The sequence below is a fragment of the Oncorhynchus keta genome, unplaced genomic scaffold (genome assembly GCF_023373465.1).
Source record: "Oncorhynchus keta strain PuntledgeMale-10-30-2019 unplaced genomic scaffold, Oket_V2 Un_contig_17174_pilon_pilon, whole genome shotgun sequence".
NCBI classification, from domain to species: domain Eukaryota; kingdom Metazoa; phylum Chordata; class Actinopteri; order Salmoniformes; family Salmonidae; genus Oncorhynchus; species Oncorhynchus keta.
Window position 1 is genome coordinate 22,501 of NW_026280329.1, and position 3,327 is coordinate 25,827.

At 35.8% G+C, this 3,327-nt stretch overlaps 1 protein-coding gene across 1 annotated transcript in view; it reads left to right on the forward strand.

The window, feature by feature from the left end:
• Positions 1 to 3,069, forward strand: part of LOC127919590 (somatomedin-B and thrombospondin type-1 domain-containing protein-like) — a 3,531-nt gene extending 462 nt beyond the window's left edge. The window contains 3 exon segments of the mRNA XM_052503324.1: positions 357 to 533; positions 2,953 to 3,011; positions 3,014 to 3,069. Of these exon segments, the coding sequence (XP_052359284.1) occupies positions 357 to 533; positions 2,953 to 3,011; positions 3,014 to 3,069 (292 nt within the window).
• The last annotated feature ends 258 nt before the right edge of the window (positions 3,070 to 3,327 follow it).

A 3,327-nucleotide genomic window follows, 5' to 3' on the forward strand; every position in this document is an offset into this window, starting at 1 on the left:
TAGGAAAATTCCAATGACACATTCACATTGATCCTTTGGGGCGGGGGCACCCAAGATATAGTGCACTAGATCAAAGTTGATATCCATTTACTCTAGACCTACCGGTGTGTCAAGAGACCGTGACTTATTATGTGAAGGTCCAGCCAGCACCCCCCTCCCCCTTCGCCCCCACCCCTTTAATTCAAGCCGTCACTATTCAATTAAATAACTTTGTCTGTGTCTCAAAATGGCACCTTGTTACCTATGGGCCCTGGTCAAATCTAGTGCCATTTGTGGGATGAAGTTATAGTGTGAAATGTCACATGATATTTCCAAAAACCCTCTGCCTGTCCCCTTCCTCCGTCCCCTTCTGTCAGGTTCTGTATGGAGTACAAGATGGAGTCTCTGACTCCTCACTGTAGGGCGGAGACCCGACCACACGCCCGCTGGATGCAGTACCTACGGGAGGGTCACGTGGTGCGTGTGGCGTGCCGACCACCCGCCATGCGTAACCGTAGCGGCAGCTGCCAGGGAGACGGGCAAGAATCCGACAGGTACGGGTCACGGGAGGGATCATTTTTTACATACAGAAAGTAAAGTAAGGAATGTTTTAAAAGACATTTGTAAAGTAAAGTAAGGAATGTTTTAAAAGACATTTGTAAAGTAAAGTAAGGAATGTTTTAAAAGACATTTGTAAAGCAAAGTAAGGAATGTTTTAAAATACATTTGTAAAGTAAGGAATGTTTTAAAAGACATTTGTAAAGTAAAGTAAGGAATGTTTTAAAAGACATTTGTAAAGTAAAGTAAGGAATGTTTTAAAAGACATTTGTAAAGTAAAGTAAGGAATGTTTTAAAATACATTTGTAAAGTAAAGTAAGGAATGTTTTAAAAGACATTTGTAAAGTAAAGTAAGGAATGTTTTAAAAGACATTTGTAAAGTAAGGAATGTTCTAAAATACATTTGTAAAGTAAAGTAAGGATTGTTTTAAAAGACATTTGTAAAGTAAGGAATGTTTTAAAAGACATTTGTAAAGTAAGGAATGTTTTAAAAGACATTTGTAAAGTAAATTAAGGAATGTTTTAAAAGACATTTGTAAAGTAAAGTAAGGAATGTTTTAAAAGACATTTGTAAAGTAAAGTAAGGAATGTTTTAAAAGACATTTGTAAAGTAAAGTAAGGAATGTTTTAAAAGACATTTGTAAAGTAAGGAATGTTTTAAAAGACATTTGTAAAGTAAAGTAAGGAATGTTCTAAAAGACATTTGTAAAGTAAAGTAAGGAATGTTTTAAAAGACATTTGTAAAGTAAAGTAAGGAATGTTTTAAAATACATTTGTAAAGTAAAGTAAGGAATGTTCTAAAATACATTTGTAAAGTAAAGTAAGGAATGTTTTAAAAGACATTTGTAAAGTAAGGAATGTTTTAAAAGACATTTGTAAAGTAAGGAATGTTTTAAAAGACATTTGTAAAGTAAGGAATGTTTTAAAAGACATTTGTAAAGTAAGGAATGTTTTAAAAGACATTTGTAAAGTAAGGAATGTTTTAAAATACATTTGTAAAGTAAGGAATGTTTTAAAATACATTTGTAAAGTAAGGAATGTTTTAAAAGACATTTGTAAAGTAAGGAATGTTTTAAAAGACATTTGTAAAGTAAAGTAAGGAATGTTTTAAAAGACATTTGTAAAGTAAAGTAAGGAATGTTTTAAAAGACATTTGTAAAGTAAAGTAAGGAATGTTTTAAAAGACATTTGTAAAGTAAAGTAAGGAATGTTCTAAAAGACATTTGTAAAGTAAAGTAAGGAATGTTTTAAAAGACATTTGTAAAGTAAGGAATGTTTTAAAAGACATTTGTAAAGTAAGGAATGTTTTAAAATACATTTGTAAAGTAAGGAATGTTTTAAAAGACATTTGTAAAGTAAGGAATGTTTTAAAAGACATTTGTAAAGTAAGGAATGTTTTAAAAGACATTTGTAAAGTAAGGAATGTTTTAAAAGACATTTGTAAAGTAAGGAATGTTTTAAAAGACATTTGTAAAGTAAGGAATGTTTTAAAAGACATTTGTAAAGTAAGGAATGTTTTAAAAGACATTTGTAAAGTAAGGAATGTTTTAAAATACATTTGTAAAGTAAAGTAAGGAATGTTTTAAAAGACATTTGTACAGTAAAGTAAGGAATGTTCCAGCCAGAATGGCCCAATGTCGTGCAGATTGTGTAGTGTGAGGCAGCGTTGATGTCCAAGCCCCTCTGAAAAGGATGTAAGTGGATTTGTTATTATAAAAAGGCACATTATTGACCAATCCAAGGTCAATATGATGCTATAGTATTGTTTTGTTGTTGTTTTAGTTTGTCGTAACATTTGACAGGAAAGACAAAGCTGAATGGAAAACAGTTTGCAATGACGAGGACTTGTGAGGAATAAAAAATGAACAAAAAAATGTTCATGTGAGAAAGGATTGACACACAGAGGAACGGTAGTTGTGTGGTCATCACAGTGTTCTCTTTGTGCTGAAGTAGCATTGACCTAACTCACCTCAGAATGACCTTTCAGGTATTTCCTGGTATTTCCTGGTATTACTGTCTGCCTCCACCTATCCATTATATATTATCTTTGTGGGAAGTACTGACCCGAGTATCGAGAAAAGTTTTCCTGCGGAAAATGGAAACAAGTGTTTCTTATTGGACAGGTGTGTGAGCCATACTAACCTATGACCTGTGAGGAGCTGCTCCATTGGCTGGCTGTGAGCCATACTAACCTATGTCCTGTGAGGAGCTGCTCCATTGGCTGGCTGTGAGCCATACTAACCTATGTCCTGTGAGGAGCTGCTCCATTGGCTGGGCTGTGAGCCATACTAACCTATGTCCTGTGAGGAGCTGCTCCATTGGCTGGCTGTGAGCCATACTAACCTATGTCCTGTGAGGAGCTGCTCCATTGGCTGGCTGTGAGCCATACTAACCTATGACCTGTGTGTTTTGCAGTGAGGAGCTGCTCCATTGGCTGGCTGTGGGGAACTCTCGCTGTCGAGGAACATGGAAGAAGTCCAGAGAACAGCATACTGCTCCTGTCCTCACGTCCACAGCTTCCTCTTCATATAAAGACACAGCAAGCCCCCAGTCTGGCAACTCGCACCCTGTTCATTATATAGACAGGTTGGCTGACAACAGCACGAACATGATGTGTTGATGGGGAAGAAGGCAGTGTGTTATGATTGTAAACGGTCAAATAGCTAGCAACAATGACAAGAAGCTGCCATGTGAGGAATTGTACATGGCTCATTTCAGGTAGTTAGTGTGGCTTGCGAAGCAAGAGTCCCCACTTTAAATCTTCAACATACACTACATGGCCAAAAGTGT